The sequence below is a fragment of the Ptychodera flava genome, unplaced genomic scaffold (assembly GCF_041260155.1).
Source record: "Ptychodera flava strain L36383 unplaced genomic scaffold, AS_Pfla_20210202 Scaffold_28__1_contigs__length_4768798_pilon, whole genome shotgun sequence".
Taxonomy (NCBI): Eukaryota; Metazoa; Hemichordata; class Enteropneusta; family Ptychoderidae; genus Ptychodera; species Ptychodera flava.
Genome location: NW_027248350.1, coordinates 1,112,612 through 1,130,244, shown reverse-complemented (window position 1 = coordinate 1,130,244; position 17,633 = coordinate 1,112,612). Strand labels below are relative to the sequence as shown.

Genomic DNA, 17,633 nt, shown 5'->3' with positions numbered 1-17,633 from the left:
TTTATAACCCCCTAAAGGACATATGTTTGAAAAGGCTGAATTCGCTTCTCTGTAACTCTAAGTAGACTGTTCTTCCGTGCATGTGTGAATTTTAATAGCCACGCACAGGCGTATTACTAAGACACAATCTACGTTTCTGTGTCCCTTGTTTGTGAACATGTCAGCAAATGCGCTTTCAATTCATTCTACTCAAGAATTAAATTCATTATTATATCCAATGTATTGTTTTTATCACAAACATACTGAATCTTACATATCTCTCTATTTCTGATGCGGACGACTGATTTTGATGTGTGCGAATAAAAAAAACGTTTCCGTCCGACTTCCGATGACCTACAAACATTTACTCAGAAGGATTCGCATAATCAGTTCGTGGAAATTGTTACTTTCGTTTTCTCTTTATGTACGGGGAATTCGCTTCCATTCGATGACACAGAATTAGCTTGCACACTGGTCCTATAATATAACTCTGCCAAGTTTAAGAAATTCTCGCTTTGTCTACTTGTAGGCCTACACCTTTTGTCAGAAAACTTCCATCTTGCACAGGACGGAATAAGATAGGCTCTAAAAATAGATTCCTTCATAACTGTCTGCCCTCGTTTAGATTTTCTGCGAAGCCGTATGGCTATTCGTCTCTCTATATAACGGCTATTTTATAGGTACTTATTGTGAAAGACATCCAGTTTTCAATACGATGACCTACAAACATTTACTCAGAAAAATTCGCCTAATCAGTTAATGGAAATTGTTACTTTCGTTTTCCCTTTATGTACGGGGAATTCGCTTTCATTCGACGGTTACAGAATTAGCTTGCACGCTGGTCCCAAATTTAACTCTGCCAAGTTGAAGAAAATTCTCGCTTTGTCTACCTGTAGGCCTACTACCTTTTGTCAGAAAACTTCCATCTTGCACAGGACGGAATTAAGAGAGGCTCTAAAAATAGATTCCTACATACGGTAACTGTCTGTCCTCGTTTAGATTTTCTGCGTATTCAAGTCGTATGACTATTCATCTCTATATGTAACGGCTATTTTATAGGTACTTATTGTGAAAGACACCCTGTTTTCAATACGGGGCCGAAGCTTGAGCAAATTGCCGGGGGGGGGTATAACCTATCTTAGCTAGGATTTGGGTGATTTCGATAAATTTGTATATGGAGAGAATGCGAAGAATTCAAGGGGGAGCTCCAACCATCCCCCATTTCTACCGAAGATCGGACCTCTATTTTAACGATGCTACGGGAACTGTCTTTAAAATACTGTGACCTTGAAAAGTGCGTAATATGCCTGGAGAAGCCGATGCCTGACATAGCTTGTCTAAGAACAGGCTTATCTCTCCGTACATGAGAGCAAACATCACAGTCTACTGGTTTGCACCTAATCGCTCCGAACCGCTTTTTTTCTAGATCCGGGTCACTTGTTTTCAAAGCCATAATTCTGCAGTCACTCGCAGAACTTAAAAGTAGACTGGGCTAGCCCTTTTGTGAATATCGACCTGACCTTGGTACGCGCTTTCTTGTAAATCTATAAAGTTTTTAATCCTCTAACGCCGCACTGGCGTTCCTTGTACATAGAAAACCTGCCTGTGTTTAGTATGACTTGGGAATAAACAAGCTGATGCCAATTTTCGAATGTTTACTGTATGTACTTTGAAAATTCCTTCTGAGTACAGACATCAGATCACAGTCACGTGCCTGTGGTCCATTCCACCCAGCGTCTATATACGCCCCATAGACGTGTGTACATATGCCTTCTTCTCAGGCATATGTACACACGTCTATGGCATGCATATATAGACGCAGAGCGGAATAGACCACAGGTGAATAAATTTACTACTACTACTACTACTACTACTACTACTACTACTACAATGATCGCAAATCATACAAAATGAGTTGAGAGTTTTTACGGAGGAATAGGCGTGTCATGAAGACGAAACGTGGACGACACCAATTAAGGCTGAGCTCATTACAAAGCCGTAATAGTTATAATTGACAAACAGCACCATGTTTCTACCCTTGCACTGGCATCTAATCATATGTTGAGACTGCAAATACCCATGCCACAGAAATACAAACAGCGCTCGGGAAATTTACTTACCATTTGTCGTGTTTCCTCGCGGTCCCTCCACAAAACCTTCCCTCTATCAAAAAGCTGAGAGTTACGTCTGTACAAACTTGGAGTCCGTATGTACGAATTTGTCCGGAGTACTTGATGAGGCCAGTTCGTAAGAAATGGCTCGAATTCCCCCTTTCACATGTTTCACTTCCCAATTATTGTCTTATGAACTTTAACCTTTCAGGTATACAGTCAGCAAATAGCAGCTTGAATTTCCCCCAGCCGGAGGTATAGACTTACTTGTCGTCACAAGTTGCCGATTGACGATACAGTTCGCAGCCAGCGCGGGTCCACAGGTGTTTGCAGTGTCCACAGTCACCTGTGGTCTATTCCGCTCTGCGTCTGTGCGCCCCGCAGACGTGTGTATATATGGTTCTTTTCAGGCATATGTACACACGTCTATGGGGAGCATAGACGCAGAGCGGAATAGACCACAGGTGACTGTGCAGTGTTGCAAAGTCGATCGAAGACTGTAGGTGCAGTGGTGATGAGGTGTGATTGTAACTTACGAAAAAGGAAGGTCCAACATGCAAAATCGACGAGAAGTCTAAAGTGAACAACGAAATAACATATTGATCCACAAAATTACTTGGACCTGTCTAAAATACCGTAAAAGTTTAAATCTTTACTTTGGTAAGGCTGCGTTCACAAATATGGTTAGGGGGGCTGGGGAATTCAGGGGGGACTTCGAAAATATTTGGGGTAGTAAAGGGGAAATTGAAAATTTTGCTTTACCTGTAGGGAGACTTGTACATTTTTTGGGTTCCCTTTTATATTTCACAATTTCCAATTCCAAGGCTTTTTGTAGGTAATTCAAGGAAAAATGAATACCATTTTTATATGTCATCCAATAGTTGTAATGTTAGTAATAATTTTAAAAATTTAGGACCATTCAGCCACATTTCATTACTTTAATCGTGAAAAAATCTAATCATGTGTGATTTGTTGAAAAAACAAACTTGTGGGTAGTAACAGGGCAGAAGCTGCAACTGTTGATGATTTTTGCAATTTTTCTATGCAATCTATTAACTACAGTTTCTAGCTGTCTCCCTACAGCATGCTCGACGAAAACACAATATTTAGTTTGTCGACAAAGCCTGTATGTCTTCGGTGATAATTTAATTAGAGTCCAGACTGACAGTCAGTTGTCAGTGACACAAATGCATGGTACACACAGGCTGTGATAGCAAGCTGAATACTGGACATTTCAACATTCTATAGGGAGTAAAACAAGAACACATTCGTATCAAATGGAAAAAAAATTGCCAAAATTATCAAAGTTAATACAGCTTCTCCCTACGGGCAGTGTCACTATCAGGTACCGCCCTGCTACTGCAGTGTCACTGTCACTGCATACCTGAGCAGTGACAGAGATAGCTCTGACCCTAATGTACATGGTAGTTGAAGAAAGAGTTTGGGTCAAATGACGCTCATGACAGTGAAACATACTTGTACACAAGATCAGGCCAGAGAGTAACACATGGAAGACAAGGAGACTTGAAAAATTATCGGGAATTCCGGCATATGAGAATAATCAAATATTAAAGTAAAAGATGGTGATTCTTGTCTTAAAATAATACAAAAGTAAAACTTTGATGAATATTAAAGAATAAATGAAAAAATATGTCTCTAATTTGCCATTATTACACCCAAAATTTCAGGGATTAAAACATTTATCTAATGGAATACTTTAACCTTGTTCCAGTATTGTCAATTTTGAGTAGCATCTAATTCATATGTCTTGTACTTTAGAAACAAATTTTTGGCAGGTCACTGTGCTTAGTTTTTTACAATATGGCAATTAGCCAGAATTCACAATTTGCCTACTCTCTCACGATCGCCATTTTGTGTGCTCTTCGCCTGCAGGAGCGATTGACCTGGCCAGAGTTGGATTAACTCAAGTTGGCTTGGACCAATAAATCCAAAAACTTCACCGATGCGTTTAAAATGAATCAATTTAAGAACTTGCCTTAATAGGAATATTACTTTACAAACTGCTAATAACAGGTAGCGTTGAACATATGCGAGCGGAACGGCGCAATTCGTATTTATTTTTTTCTGCACGTACATCCTTTACAAGTATGCGGGCTTGTGATAGTTTTTTTTTGAAAAATTTTGATCATATAGAGGGGGGACATTAGATTTTTTTTTAGGTATTGAGGGGGGATCTGAAAAAAATAGATGTCAATCGCGATTCCTCCAGCCCCCCACCCCCAATCGTTATTTGTGAAGGCAGCCTAACTGCATTTAACTGATACATGCCGAATCTTGGCGATAATTCACTGTCAGGTAATACTCTCCGTATTCACGTTGCAAGCCCGCCATTAAGAATCGCACTTCGGTCTTCCTACAACTGGTTACTTACACCCTGGATTTACTCAATTGGGACACATTAGCTATCGATTTATGGTTTCCACAGAAACAAGATGTACGGTGACAACTAAGGGACCGTGGCAGTTAATACGGCCGGGGGGGGGTCATCGTAATTTTGGAATCCACAAAGGGGGGGGGGTCATCGCTTTTTCACTGGTAGGAAAGGGGGGTCACCACATTTTCAAAAACATAATACCAACAATAAAGTTCACTTTATGCCATGGCCATGATCGACCCTCTTTACCGGCGGGCCGCCTTCGGCGGCCCACTACAATAAATATACATTATGTATTACCCATGACCCTCTTAACGGACAGACGCCTTTGGCGGCCCACTCCAATTAGGTTTACTTCATGCGATGGCCATGATCAACCCTCTTCACCGGCGGCCCACTACAATAAATTGACTTTATGTAATACCCCACGGCAATCTTAATGGCCGCACGCCTTCAGCGGCCCTGTCCAGTAAAGTTTACTTTATGCAATGGCCATGATCGACCCTCTTTACCGGCGGGCCACCTTTGATGGCCCACTAGAATAAAGTTGACTTTACGTAATGGCCCATGACCCTCTTAACCGGAGGGCTGCCTTTGGCGAACCACTCCAATAAAGTTTACTTTATACAATGTCCATGGACATAAGTTGTCTATGGAAATGAAGTTAAAAATTGCCTTACAGTCGTCCTAATTAACAGACGTTTCAATTGATGTGGCTGAGAAGTTTGTGCACTGGCATCTCTGCTACACGAATAAAGTGTGCCGCGTACCGGAGTTCAAATCCAAACCATGCGGGTAAATTTGACATATGGGTTTTGGTTATTTTTCAGCGGGGGGGGGGGGGTCATCAAATTTTTTCATCTGACAAAGGGGGGGGGTCATCTTTTTTTCACGAAAATGCAGGGGGGTCTATATTTTTTTGAACACCGGCGACAAGATTTTGCCGCCCCGCCCCCCAGGCCGTAAAAACTGAACGCTCCCTAAACATACCCAAGAGACGTCGAAACGAAATGAAGCGAAACAAGCATATCACAAGCCTACCCGATGAGGATTGGGGAAATTTGAGTGTTCGAAAATTAGCCCATGAACAGAATTTACCCTTATACAACTACTTATTGTCCAGGCAGGAAATCAGTCGTCATTGATAACACGAAACAAAATGCAGCGACGAGAAAGAGAGACAATCTTATCAAGACTGACATACGTTCTCTGTACCTCTGTTTCTCTCCGTCTCTCCCTCTCGATTCTCTATACATACACTATATACACATATATAATAATCAATGTAGCACACACCCTGATGAAACGGCACTTGAGATACATAGTTTGAAATATTTTTACGCTTTTACGCATTAACTAACAGTAACTAAAAATATGCCAATGTACATCTAAACCCTTTGGAATAAAGTTTGATATATTTTACAAAATAATCTAGCTTTCAAGGTCTCTTAGTAATTATTCATTTGTATGCGCTAATGATTAATGCCCTGTACCGGAAAGACACCAGAGAAAGCCAACGTGGAAAACCCCTTGAGCGCCTCATCCAACTGAAAAAAAATCAGAACATAATATGACATTTAGGGGCACAATCGAAAGTAAATCAAAGTGATACTTTTGAATATTGTGTAGATCTGATAGCACTGAAAGAATAGCCTACTTATACTCAGAACCCTGGAATTTCACCCATACGTTTCGCTCGATATAATTTTGCTTTTTGCAGCAAGTGTTATATCTGCACAGTGACATGCAAGATCAGTGCCAGGGTAACCATACGTTCAAAGTATCCTATTTATTAGGAACCATAAGGCTTTATCACTCACCTGTCACTCCAAAAGACTAGTCACCAAAGCAGTTGCAGTAAGCCAATAATTAATGTTGTAGATGTTTAATATTGAGTCTGAAAACAACTGTAGACAGATTAAACTGGTATGGAAGGTGCCATACCAACCAAGATTCTATCTCTGTTTTTTTGGGGAAAATAGGCTACTCAACCCTATGGCACTTTAAGGTAAAATGCGCCTCAGGGACGGGTATACCAAAAAAACCGACCCGAGACGAGCTGGGGAGACGAGCAGACCCAAGGCCCCTTATGGTGATGATCAGTATCTCTCTTTGCGCCCTAATGGTCCCACATTTACAAAAAATACTGAAGAGAGTTCAGTCCATTGCAATATTACACAAAAGATTGTATCACACAAATAGTGCATGTCAAAAAGCTTAACAGGAAACTACAAGCGCAAATGCAGTACTGCATACTACTCTGGGCTGGTCAGTCTGTGGCGTGCTTATCGCATAGAAGAGGTGGTGGTAGCTAGTCAATCCAATCACTGCCCTCGTACTATTGACCAATGACAGCAATGCTTACAATATCCCATACTGGCCCTGTGTTTTTTTTGGGGGGGGGGGGGCTGCACATCCAGCGGTAGAAATAGGTCAGGGGACTAGATTATCGAAATTGGACTTACTATTATTGACTTAGGGGGGTCGGGTCGGGTTTTCCAGTAAGCACCTCAGGGACAGATATTCTGACTATATCATTTTTACAATTCTTTCCCACTATACCACTTGTTGGGGCTCATTTTAAAGCTTTTTGAGTGAGAAACATTTTCACTGTCAATAGTTTTATGAAAATTGGAAAACTTTCTTCATAGAGTTAACTCAGCAATTGTGTCCATTTGAACTTAATCAGAAAATGTTAGTGACGCCGATTTTTATTCATGATTTGGAAGGAGCTGCGTGGTTGAAAATTTGATGGCGGCCATCTTGAATATCAAATATCGGTAAATGTTCAGTAATTTGTTTCTCTAGTTTATTGGTGACCCCGATTTGTATTCTTGATTTTGAAAATGAACATTTCAAGGTCTCTTGAGGAAAGTTTGAACAAAAATTTAAGTCTTTCACTTTCGAGGCGCATACTACCTTAAATGTACATAAATCTGCAATTAGGTGCAGCCTTTTGCTTTTGCATCAAAAAAGCTGTCACAAGTTGTTGATATCACTGGTATTTTATCTCCAAAACTTTACAGAATATTTGAACTACATATTATTCACACTCACAGTCCATAAGGTATATGATAAAATCTTTTCCGACCCTGATACGAGTTTTCGTACCTCATTTGTGCGGCATACAGGCCTTTGCATGCGCTTGCAATTCTGTCATACACTTTCGGCCTGCAAAACTTGTATTGGGGCAGTAAAGATTGTAGATGCTGACAAAATTGAAAGCGTGGGGCAAACTTTTAAATCAACTTTTAAGGTATACAGTCACCTGTAATCTAAATATGCGCATACATGGTCAAAGGGGCGTTCCTTGGTATTCAAAATGCCCATGTGAGGGCGCTGTTTTTAAAAAGCAGCCACCCGCTTAAAATCTATGATAGGTTAGATTTTCTCTTTCCATGGTCACTGTGGCAAATTGGAACAGCTGACAGTATACCTTTAAAATTCCAGATCGTGTACAGACCAACTACTTCAAAGTAATAGCTGAAGTAATATTCTACACCTGAAGCAGTATGATCTCATACAGTACTCTTCTCATACATATTCGTAGCATAGAGAAACCATCTATGATTGGAAACTGTAGATTTAAGTTGAACTGAACCAGCTATGGCCAGTGTTAGTACAAGCAATACATGGAGGCATGACCCGAGTGTAGAAGAAGTGAATTTTAATAGAGGCTGTGAATTTCAATATGGCTGGATGTCACTGGTAGTCATGGTAATTTCAAATGTCTTGGTCATTAAAACAGCAAGTTCCAACAATTTTTGCTATTACAAATAATGCCGTAAATATTGGAAATTTCTCTGCCCACAATAAGTAAATGTCAAATAATCAAAATCTTCAATAAAAGTATGTATCACAGCAAACAAGGTTTAGCTGACAGAAAGACTTCCTTGAATAAAATGTAACTCTGCAGTATTCAGTATACACAGGAAAGAGAGAATTGGATCTGAGAAAGACAATTAGCATTTACGTATCTTTGCACTTTCTGTGGAACCACCTGGTACAACCAAATATAAAAGGAAAGACGTTAAAACCTGAGTACAATGAGCTAGATTTCTAACAAAATTCGCACGATTTAATGTAATTATTTGCGTTTAACCTGTTCCTGACTTTAAATGTTTAAATCTCATGCACATTCTTTAAAATTACCAGGAACTTGACACTCAGTGCATACTTCATTCTTTATGTTGGTACACTCATTGCTGACAAATTTTTTAAGTCGCAAACACCAGGCAATTTCTCATTCTTATACTCCTCAAGTAACTGATGCAGAGGCCAAAATCAATAATGGCTTACAAAAATTGATAATTAATTCTAATACATTTGTTTTAACTTGGTTTGTAACTATAATTCCTTGTTCTACTCCTATAATGATAACTGATGATGAAAAACGATGAAAACTAATGTAGATAATAGACAGGTTTGGCTACACGTTTTACGTGAAGAACGTGTAACATCAACAATTTCTGTGATGATGTCATCGACTTGAGCATACTTCTAAATGTACATGGAGCCGACGCTGTGTATTTACGTGGAGACAGCTGTTTTCATGTAATTTGTAAACATGTAGGTTTGTTCTCATCTTTAGGTATCATGCACATTGTTAGTTGGATATATGATAGTGACATCCTCAAAGATATTCATTTTCATCATTTTTGTGTGAAATTTCTTCGTTGATTCGTGGCATACCGGATAACCGTAGCGTTATCCCTGTGATGCCGAAACAGACTACGGAGACCCAAGCCGAGCCGAATAATTCCTTGCACGTGCCACGCAAACGGGTGGCATAACGCGTAGCCAAACGGATTTTTGCACGGATTCTACGCATTCACATTCACGTAAAACATGTAGCTAAACCTGTCTATTACCAAAAGTTATAGGTATTGAGTGTCTCCCACTTTGTCTCTCATTTGTCACGTTCTGCATGTACAGTAAAGCTGTGTAAAGCAGTAACCACTGGGTCCAAAACGTGGATGTCACTAAGTGGGATTAAGGAAGCAATTCTTTTCAGGTAGATAGTGCATTCAATAACGAATATTCTGTGTTGGCAAACCTGATTTAACAATCATATTTCACTTCTGAAAAATTACTCATGCCCTTGATAAGTATTATTTGCAAAAAGTGAATTTCAGTATTCAATTCAAACTCAAATAATGTAGTCACTGATGTGTCAAGTTGGTACACTTCACTTTGCTGCAGGGAAGCATGGCACCACAGACAAATGAAGTACCGGTTCTTTGATGAGCCCAATGTAATTTTCATCTACTCATCTGTGTTGTGCTATAGCCTGGTTTTTGTGAGAAAATTTCGGTAAATGTAAAATGCGAGTGAAAATGCTACAGAAAACAGGTTTTTATAATAAGTAAATATTGACTAGTCGTATCTGAAAACATGAGAGCCTTACGTAGGTCTAAGTTTTTTGTCTTGTATTTTCCAAATATCTATACTACATGTAACTTCTATATGCTATATGTGAAGCATGTAATGTACTGACTACATTGGAGATAAAAAGTATCTACTCTGGACGTATACTGATGTAACACCATGCAGAAAGTTGAAGAATGCTCAGCAAGAAGTGGTAGATTTTAATTTTTTTGTGCATTAAATTTCCTTTCATTATAAAATATTTCAGTTTGCTAAGATCTGAATTCATATGTACAGCCATATTATTTACAACATTCTCACACATTAAAGAAATCAGTAATTAATCAAGTTTTTTTTTCTCTTTTGAATCAAGTTGAAAAGTTCCATTATTCCTGAACTGAACAAAAAACAACATTAATGCGTTTTTGAAGTAAACTGGCAATTCTTGAGAGGAAGCAGAAGTGACGGAAAAAGGTAACATTTCCTGATAGTCTGTTTGACAAACACCTGCATAAATCAGAAATTACAGCCGGAAGGAATATATTGTTTCAAGTATTTCAAGATTCTAACTGTCATTGTTTGGTTGTTAGGATTCCTAACACTTGGTAAGTCACCAATCAGATCTCAAAAATCGTCTTGAAATGGCCATTGAGTCATGAGAAGACCAGCGTGGTGATTAAGCATGCGAAGAGTTGACAGCGCTTAACACTCAAATAGTACTCATACGAAACATAGCGTCGACCAATAAAATGCCTCGGTACATAGCAATTAGCCAATGGAAAACTAGAACACAGGAATCTTGGTCCTCGGCGTCTCATCAAGATCATCATCAAGAGTGAGTAATGTCTGAAAATGAAAAAGAAGAACAATTTACTTCTTGCAAGATTCGTGTCATATTTCAACTCATTATGTTTTTTATCCAAATGCAAATAAAAGATAGTCTATTGTATCCTTCTTGCACCAAGTAATGTTGTAGCTGTGTACATTCTGAATGAGGAGTTTTTAGAGACACACATTTTCAGTACTTTTTCTGATTTGCTACTTGTGAAGACTCTTCAAGCTTGCCAAGAAAATGTTTTCACTTTTCAAGTTCATTAATGCCATAAGTTTCAAATGAATCCACACAAGCAGAAAAGTAGTGAAAAAAAATTTAATTCAAATATCTGTCCAGCTGATGCACTCTACCACACAAATATGAGCATTTACTCACCATAAAGGAGAAGAACATAGCACAGGCTGACAGGAAATGCCAGATATCATGGTGGTCGTAGAAATCAAACAATATACAGTCACGATTACCCTCACGTGAGACTGCCGGCGTTTTCTGCAGAGAGAAATTAAAACTGTTAGAGAATGGAGAAACCCAGGTGACCATGAGTCATTGTCCCTCAATAATCACATCAGAAGATTGCAATAGAATATGGAAGCAAGGAGTAGTTTATTTTTAGCACTGAAATTTGAATTTGTGAGACCTGAATTGAACTTCACTTGAACCATTAGTCAGAAAGTGATTTTGATGTACAGACAGACTGTCAGTCTTGACTAAGAGGTTCAACTGGTTTCATTCACAGACTGTTTACAGGAGTTGCAATAACTCAGGCACGTACTATTATCTGTAAGCTGTTTCATAACTTCTTATCAATTTCGAACTTTAACCCCTAGTTTTAGTCAGCAGTTTTAAGAAATTTTTTTCAGACAATAATTGCCGACTGTATCCGCCTTTTCTGTAGTAATAAATGTAAGTTGATGTAAACAAGTCATCGTTGATGACACAGTCCCCACTTGTTAATGGGTATTTTGATTACAGGTCCTCAGAGAGGATAAAGTCCTCTTCATTAGGTCTGTGATAAAAATACTTTTGAATGAATTCGCTTGATACATGTCTGAGTTATGGTTCAGGACATGAAAAAATCGTAACAAAATGGCCGCACAGTGGCCATATTGGATCGCATCACAAAACAAATTGATGTGCATAGCTATGACATTGGTCGATGTCCTTGTACCAACTTTGAATAAAATCGGTTGAAACATGCAGATATGCCTGAGAAATGGCTCTGTACATGAAAAAAATCGTAATAAAATGGCCGCCTGGCGGCCATATTGGATCGTATCACAAAACAGATTGACGTGCATATGTATGACATAGGTCAATGTCCTTGTACCAACTTTGAATAAAATTGGTTGAGATATGCCTGAGTTATGGCTCTGTACATGAAAAATCGTAATAAATGGTCGCCTGGCGGCCATTTTGGATCGTATCACAAAACAAATTGACGTGCATATCTATGACATTGGTCAATGTCCTTGTACCAACTTTGAATAAAATCGGTTGGAACATGCCTGAGTTATGGCTCTGTGCATTAAAAAATAGCGTCAATGACACTGTAGCTCCCATCCTGGACTATTTAGTGTTTGTTCTCTGGTCAGATATTTGAACATGTATGAAAGGGATAAAGTGCATGAAGTGAAAATACTTAAATGAAATGTACAGTGAAATATGTTTAATGTAATTATTCAGAATATAAAATGGAAAAAATACAGAATAGATATATCGAATACTGTGATACAACAGGGTTTTACATCACTTTTTACTTTTGAGAGTCCCTGGACCCCTGGTGTTAGAAAATGTGAGTCCTACATCAAAATATGGGGGTCCCAATTTATTTCACAAAAATATTTTATTGTTTATCCATGCCATGGTCTTCACTGTGTTCAATTAGTATTAAAACACGGCAAATGGTTGCACATTTCTTAAAATAACTCTTACATGAAAATTCTAGTTCATACTGAGGGCCCTCATTGATCAAGTCAAAGAACACTATCCATGATTGAAATTATCTCATAACTTTAATGACAAGTTCACAACGTTGTGAAATTTGAACAAGTATTCAAATTTGGCAAATTGACAAGAAGGTAAGTAATTCCAAGTCCAGTAGGTTTGAGTTCACACTCTGCCAGCAGCTCCATCAGCCTTACCCCCTTTTTTGTCACTTGCCAGTGCCAAGGCAATTGGCTCAAAACTGATGAAAATCATCTTGACAGCTGATTCAACCGACAACCAACGAACAGATGTAGGCTCAGTAATTTGTTTTGCCTTCCCATTCAACACTTTGAATTTCTCTAAGTTTGTCATATCTCACACTAGAGTCATTGAAGTATTTATACAATAAATGGATTATATTAAGATATTCTTTGCAATATTCAATATCTCTGCCTGCTTGAGAAGCAGCAAGATTCAATCGATGTGCAACACAATGCACTTGAACAAGGTTGGGATTTCTGGCTTTTAATTTTGCACCCAACCCGTTCAAACGACCGGTCATTACGGCAGCCCCATCTGTTCCTAGTCCGTATATTTTGTCTACGGCCGCGTCACAGATTTCTTTCCTAATCAAAAATTCAATCAAGGCGTTTCGACCCTGCAGCAGTGGCATCTGTAATTTGCTGGTTACCGAGGAAAGAAACATTCGCCTCGCCATTCTGAATATATCGAACATATATAGCAAGTTTCTTATGAACGGTAATGTCACAAGTCTCATCCAACATTATACCGATGAAGTCACTTGCATGTATACTATCAATCAGGGACTTCTCGATCACACGTTGAATACACTCTTCAAACTCCATAACTATCTGAGGACGTTTGTAATATTCAATGTCTAAGCCGTTCAGATTCTGTAGTGTAGATGCATGATGTCAGTGAATACATCGCACGGAATGTCACGTTTAGCGATCAGGTAAACAGTACGTAATTGTGCTGCGTACGCCTCGAGTTCGTTACTCTTACCCTGCAACTGCCGGTCCTCTGCAGATTTGCAAGCAGTAGTAAATTGCGACCTCAAGCTTAGGATTTTAACACTTGTGAGATGACTTTTCGAGTCCTGATGACGAGTGAGAGTTGAATGTTGAAAATTGGAACAACCTTCCTTGAACAGGCATGTGACATTCGCTTTCAAACATACATCGCATTCAATGACGTTTCGCTCTTCAGAATATCGAAGCCATTTAAATCTACTAGCCAACTCTGTTGAATGATCGTAATTTTGCTGACTTGGCCAGGGGACCTGATGTATCAGTATCGCATGGTGTAGCTGCTGTTTCGGCCTCGACCAAACCTGCATCGTGCTGGTTGCTGCGGCCGCCGAAAAACTTTCGCAGATCGGCCTGTTTTGGGTGTTTGACACGACCCGCCATGATGCATAAACATGTGTTAATCGACGCAAACAAGAAATCGACCAATTAAGAATCAGTTTTCATTTTCAAAGTCACTTTTTACGGTAATAAAATTTGTTTCCGCGGGTACCATTGGTCATCAAACAGTGGGGCCAATGCACTACGGAGCATTCCATTAAAGTATGGGGTCGGTAAGGTTTACTGGGATGTGTTTTACATGTTCAGCAGCTTCGCGAGATATACACCATGTACACTAGCAACAGATATTTCTGCGTCCGAAGGGACGCGTAGTTTAGTTTTGAGGGGTCCTGCATCCGGTTTTATGCGTAAAGGACGCAGAAATGCGCGTCATGTAAAACCCTGGATACAACCATTAACTCAACAAGTCATTTACAATGACATAGTCCCCACTTGTAATAGGAGTATTAGTCTTGATGGGCAGGAAAATGTGGTCATTAAAAAGTATCACTGGAGTGTATATGTTGAGATCTATGGGCACATAGGTCTATGTCGTTGTTCCCAATTTGAAACCATGAGGCATGTCTAAGTTATGGTTCTAAATCGGGAAAAAAGATCAGACCTCTAGCAGTATTGGCCAGCCAAGAAATACATATGCGCATTATAAATGAGGTACAAGATGTGACATCTTAAGGTCTAATATCCTATCAAAATTGGAGGGTATAGAACTTGTGGTTACTGAAATATGCATATATATATAATCAAGGTCAAAGGTCATCGAGGTCACATGACATTTGAAAAAAAAATTATATTGCTAATTAATCCCTATATGCCAAAAAATCAGATCTCTAGCTCTTTTCGCTTGCCCAGAATTAGATGTGTACATAATTAATGAGGTAAAGCGTGTGTTGTCATAAGGTCTCCCATCCTACTAAATACAAAGGACATAGCACTTGTGGTTACTTATTTATTGACATAAACATATATTTTAGGTAAAAGGTCATCGAGGTCACATGACATTTGGTCAAAAAATTTCTCTCCTATAGTTATCCCTATATACCAAAAATCAGACATCCAGCTCTATTGGCTCGTTCAGAATGATATATGCACATAATTATTGAGGTACAGTATGTGGCGTCATAAGGTGTCCAATCATACCAAACATGAAGGGTGTAGCACTTGTGGTTACCGAGTTATGGAAAAATATGTATATTTGAGGTCAAAGGTCACGTAGGTTACGTGACATTTTGTCAAAAAAATGTTTTGCTAAGTTATCCCTATATACCAAAAATCAGACCTCTAGCTCTATTGGCTCGCTCAAATTAGATATGTGCATAATTAATGAGGTACAATATGTGGCGTCATAAGCTGTCCCATCATACCATACATGAAGGGTGTAGCACTTGTGGTTACTGAGTTATGGACAAATATGTATATTTGAGGTCAAAGGTCACCGAGGTCACGTGACATTTTGTCAAAAAATTGTATTGCTAAGTTATCCCTATATACCAAAATCAGACCTCTAGCTCTATTGGCTCGCTCAAAATTAGATATGTGCATAATTAATGAGGTACAATATGTGGCGTCATAAGCTGTCCTATCATACCATACATGAAGGCTGTAGCACTTGTGGTTACTGAGTTATGGAAAAATATGTATATTTGAGGTCAAAGGTCACCGAGGTCACGTGACATTTTGTCAAAAAAATTGTTTTGCTAAGTTATCCCTATATACCAAAAATCAGACCTCTAGCTCTATTGGCTCGCTCAAAATTAGATATGTGCATAATTAATGAGGTACAATATGTGGCGTCATAAGCTGTCCCATCATACCATACATGAAGGGTGTAGCACTTGTGGTTACTGAGTTATGGACAAATATGTATATTTGAGGTCAAAGGTCACCGAGGTCACGTGACATTTTGTCAAAAAAATTGTATTGCTAAGTTATCCCAATATACCAAAAATCAGACCTCTAGCTCTATTGGCTCGCTCAAAATTAGATATGTGCATAATTAATGAGGTACAATATGTGGCATCATAAGCTGTCCCATCATACCATACATGAAGGCTGTAGCACTTGTGGTTACTGAGTTATGGACAAATATGTATATTTGAGGTCAAAGGTCACCGAGGTCACGTGACATTTTGTCAAAAAAATTGTATTGCTAAGTTATCCCTATATACCAAAAATCAGACCTCTAGCTCTATTGGCTCGCTCAAAATTAGATATTGCCATAATTAATGAGGTACAATATGTGGCGTCATAAGCTGTCCCATCATACCATATATGAAGGGTGGTAGCACTTGTGGTTACTGAGTTATGGACAAATATGTATATTTGAGATCAAAGGTCATCAAGGTCACATGACATTTTGTCAAATATCCGAGATATCTGCGTGAACGGATGGACTCACGGATGGACGAACAGACGGACATGACCCAATCTATAAGCTCACTGGACTTCAATTGTGTCACTGCATCCTTTTTGCAATATGAATACGATGAGAAACTAAATTTTTATTTTTCGTGGCCTTATACATGGATGTCTATGGAGATCTGCCTAATACATGGGAGTCTATGGACGTGTAAACTAAAAATATGCAAATTTCACCACGATTTGCCCAAATTTGGGAAAGGTCACTCCTATGCACTTCCATACCAAGTTTCAAATCAATCGGACTTGTGGTTTCAGAGCAGGAGATTTTTTGACCAAAAATGGGAGAAAATTACAAAAAATTCATGAAAAATAGCAAGTCCAAGATACTGACCCAAGATGTGCACAATCATTTCATGTCAGCCCAAAGTACTTACATGCTAATTTTTCATGTAATCTGCTCAGTGGTTATTGAGTTTTTTCAATTTTGACTGTTTTTACATTTTTTCACTTAATTTGCATATTTTTGGCAATGACAACTTCATTTGAACAAAATCTCATCTACAGCCCATCATCCATGTACACACCAAATATCAAGATGAAATGTACAGCGGTTTTGGAGTTTTTGATGTTGACGGACAGACATACAGACATACAGACATACAGACATACAGACACACAGACATACAGACATACAGACATACAGACATACATACATACAGACATTTCCCTAGCCTATAAGAATAGCTTCCATTGCCATATATACATATGGCTATGGGAGCTAAAAATCGTAATAAAATGGCCGCCTGGCGGCCATATTGGATTGTATCACAAAACAAATCGACGTGCATCTGTATGACATATGAAGTATCCTTGTACCAAGTTTGAATGAAATCGCTCCTGGCATCTCTGAGATATCTGCGTGAACGGACACGGACGGACGGACGCACGGACGGACGCACACACCGACGCACGCACGCAGGCACGCACGCACGGACATGACCAAACCTATAAGTCCCCCCGGACGGTGTCCGTGGGACTAATAAAAACAGAGCAAAACAACACATATACCGGGTACTTGAATTTGACAGTGTGGATGGCAAATAAAAGTACTAATGCAGAAAGACAATTGTCAATAGTCCTTAATATGAACAGAGAAATATTGTGCTTGCTCTGACCAGGAACGGAATTTTTTTTATTTGACTTTCACAAGTTCCTAAATTGCAAAAGTAGATTTAAACACAAGTAAATACGACTCAAAGGATTTAGCAGTA

The 17,633-nt window shown here is 39.0% G+C and overlaps 1 protein-coding gene across 4 annotated transcripts in view; it reads right to left on the bottom strand.

The window, feature by feature from the left end:
- Positions 1-8,137: 8,137 nt before the first annotated feature.
- The window catches only part of LOC139127001 (SID1 transmembrane family member 1-like), a 34,578-nt gene continuing 25,082 nt past the window's right edge, over positions 8,138-17,633 (bottom strand). For all 4 annotated transcript variants that reach the window (XM_070692927.1, XM_070692928.1, XM_070692929.1 and 1 more), the window contains 2 exons: positions 11,063-11,176; positions 8,138-10,698 (listed from right to left, as the gene is read on the bottom strand). In XM_070692927.1, the coding sequence (XP_070549028.1) occupies positions 10,636-10,698; positions 11,063-11,176 (177 nt within the window). In that variant the 3' untranslated portion in view covers positions 8,138-10,635. The remainder of the gene's footprint in view (positions 10,699-11,062; positions 11,177-17,633) is intronic.